This window comes from Colobus angolensis, unplaced genomic scaffold (genome assembly GCF_000951035.1).
Source record: "Colobus angolensis palliatus isolate OR3802 unplaced genomic scaffold, Cang.pa_1.0 Scaffold141, whole genome shotgun sequence".
Classification (NCBI taxonomy): Eukaryota; Metazoa; Chordata; class Mammalia; order Primates; family Cercopithecidae; genus Colobus; species Colobus angolensis.
The window spans coordinates 613,796-617,268 of record NW_012114500.1 but is presented as its reverse complement, the minus strand read 5'-3'; the positions used below and the strand labels follow the sequence as shown (position 1 = coordinate 617,268).

Here is a 3,473-nt window from a genome sequence, read left to right as displayed (position 1 = left end):
GGGGCTGAGACGGGAGGATTGCTTGAGCTCAGGACTTCAAGTCCAGCCTGGGCAACATAGTGAGACCTTATCTCTACAAATAATAAAATTAATTGGATGGGGTGGCATGCACCTGTGGTCCCAGATACTTGGAAGGCTGAGGCAGGAGGAGCCCTTGAGCCTAGAAGGTCGAGGCTTCAGTGAGCTGTGATTGCACCACTGCACTCCAGCCCGGGCAACAGAGTGAGACCCTGTCGCAAATACACACACACACATACACACACACACACACACACACACACACACACACACACACACAATACCTTTCAGACACTTAGGTTTTAATATATAGAGTTGAATACTTTTGGGCCTACTGATTTCTATAAGAGGTTTTTAAATAATATTATACTAAGGTACTATGTAAAATAGTGAATGCTAAAGAGTCATCTATAAGTTACTATAAGTAAACTTGAGGGTATCATACTATACAAGTGTTTCATTGTTTTTAGATGCTAACTATTACTTTAGAATTCTTTAGTAGTTTTAGTTCAGGAAGTCCAATGATTGAAGCATACCTATAAGCTGATGTATTTATACAGAATACACTGTTAAAATGTCTTTACTTTCAGAAGGAATTTTGAGCAAGGATCATAAATGTAACAAATCTAAATCTAAGGATATCATATTTCTATTGTGATAATGGTTCTACTTTTAGAATAGAATTGAAATTGAGTTTATACTTAGAGATAAGCCAGTGTGATCGTTTATAAATGGTTTTACTTTTTGTTTTCTCATCTGTAGATTTGTGTTCGCTATTTTCAAACATGTAATGTTCATGTTTTGAAGCCAAATTATGTGTGTTTCTTTGGTTATCCTTCATTCAAGTATAGTCATCCACATCACTTCCTGAAAACAACTGCTGGTAAGTATGATTTCAGAATAACATGTATAAAATAATGTTTTGTACCTCATTCAGTAATATTTTTTAGTAGTTGATTGAGACTTTTTAAACTAAAAAAAAGTTGACTCTGTATTTCTAGCCGGGCCCTTCCCATCTCCCCACATTTTCCCAATTCTCACTTTCTTTTTTCTCATCCCTCTTTTTTACATACTTTCCTTAACACCGGTACCCCTTTTCAAAAGAAAAATTTTTTTAGAGACAGGATCTCACTCTGTTGCCCAGGTTGGAGTGCAGTGGTGCAATCACAGCTCACTATAACCTGAACTCCTGGGCTCAAGTGATCCTTCTGCCTCAGCTTCTCAATGAGCTGGGATTTCAGGCATTAACTTATCTCACCCAGCACTTGTGTCTTTATAATGTTGGGAATGGGTTGTGTTGGGCCATCTATTTATCATCTGGCTCATCTAAGTGCAATAGTCAGCATTGATATGACTTTCTCAGTCAAGGTAAATTGTTGACAATAGAAGTATCTTTGTGTTGTTGTATATATTGTGGTATTGTTTGTTGAAAGAAGCACTTAATCGATCATGTGAACATGGTGTGATGAAACCAGCCTGTTTTAGTCCTAAATAGAAAGTTACCTGACTTTTACCATTTACTTACTTTTCCCCCAGCTTTTTCTACCCTCTGTAAAGAACTTGAAGGATTAAGTATTAGATTTGGCAAGGGCATAAGAACTGTTTTTTCCCTGATGTTCTATCTAGAACCTTGATAAAGAACCCTAGACTTCTGTTATACCATTAAGTTTTTGACAGATACATGGGAGCTTAGTTCATGCTGGCAATGAAAAATGGGGGAATTCCAGGCAGACCCCAAGTCAGCCTTTCCATGCTCTTTTTTTTTTTTTTTTGAGACAGAGTCTCACTCTGTTGCCCAGGCTGAAGTGCAGTGGCACAATCATAGCTCACTGTAACCTCAAACTCATGGGCTCAAATGATCCTCCTGCCTCAACCTCCTGAGTAGATGGGACTACAGGAGTGCATCACTACACCTGGCTAATTTATTTATTTTTCAGGGTGTTGTCACAGTGTCCAGGCTGGGCTAAAACTCCTGGATTCAAGAGATCCTCCCGCCTCTGCCTCTCGAAGTGCCGGGATTACAGGCATGAGCCCTGCACCTGGCCTTCCATGCCTTTTCTTTCTTTTTTTTTTTTTTTTTTGAGACAGGGTCTCACCTCTCAAAGTGATGAGATTACAGGTGTGAGCCACTGTTCCCAGCCATCTTCCATGCTTTTTCTATGTCATCCACTATAGCCTAAGATATGTAAACTTTACCTTCACTACTTTTACAAACATTTCCATTTTTTAAAGTTGATCTTTTTTTGTTACTTCCCAGAGAAAATAGAGGTCGTTCAAGTAAATACTTCAACTTCCTGTTCCAGTCTGTAAACACTTAGGCGCTTTGGGTTCCTGGATACACTAGTTCCAGGCTACTTGGATTCCAGGTCTACAAATTACTAGCGGTGTAACTTTGAGCAAGTTTCACCATCTGGGAAATGGGAGTAATCATAGTATTTAGCTAATTGTATTCTTGTGAGAATTCATTTGTTCAACAATTAATATTTATTGATCACCTGTGTTCCAAGGCACTGCTCTAGGTGCTTGGTATATATCAGTACACAAAACAAAGATCCTCATACTTGGGTGGATTAAATAAATTAGAGTATGTAAAATATTTGCATATTCGAATACAGCTTAGGTATGCTAATACTGCTTACATATACTAATACTGCTTTCTCTGGACACTTATTAAGGTTTCTCTTCTTCTGCTTCTGTTTTAAACTTCAGTTTCTCATAGGATCCCATCTTTTGCCCTCTCTTCTTGTACTACATCTACACACATGCCTTCAACTCTCACCTCATTGAACACTTCTGAATCTGTAGCTGTAGCTCAGATTTCTCACCAACTGCTAACAAAACATCTCCATTCCAATGTCCCCAAAACTCAGTCTTCTACAAATCTCTTTTCCTTCTGATATTTCCTAACTCAGTAAATCATTAAGCTAGACTAGCCTAGCTTAACCATTGATGTGAGACCCTGTCTATACAAAAAAATTTAGAAAGTTAGCTGAGCATGTTGGTCCACACCTGTAGTCCCAGCTACTCAGGAGTCTGAAGTAGGAGGATCACCTGAGCCCCAGAGGTTAAGGCTGCAGTGAGCTGTGATCATGCCACTGCCATCCAGCCTGGGCAACAGAGTTAGACCATGTCAAAGAGAAGAGAAGGGAAGGGAAGAGAAGAGAAGAGGAGGGAAGAGGAGGGGAGGGGAGGGGAAGGGAGAGGAGAGGGAGGGAGGCAGGGAGGGAGGAAGGAAGGAAGGAAGGAAGGAAGGAAGGAAGGAGAGGAAGGAAGGAAGGAGAGGGGAGGGTAGGGGAAACAAAAGAAAAAAGAAGAGGAGGAGGAGGAAGGGAAGGGATGGGAAGAGAAGGGACAGGACCGGGAGGGAAGGGGAGGGGAGGGAAGCTAGAAACCTAGAGTCATCGGGAGGTAGGGACAAAGGTAGGAAAGGAAGGAAGGAAGGAAAAGGGAGGGAC

General features: G+C 40.6%; 1 protein-coding gene across 1 annotated transcript in view; it reads left to right on the top strand.

Moving 5' to 3' along the window:
- Nucleotides 1-3,473, top strand: part of DBT (dihydrolipoamide branched chain transacylase E2) — a 63,089-nt gene that overhangs the window by 15,190 nt on the left and 44,426 nt on the right. The window contains exon 2 of the mRNA XM_011935176.1: nucleotides 781-901. Within this exon, the coding sequence (XP_011790566.1) occupies nucleotides 781-901 (121 nt within the window). The remainder of the gene's footprint in view (nucleotides 1-780; nucleotides 902-3,473) is intronic.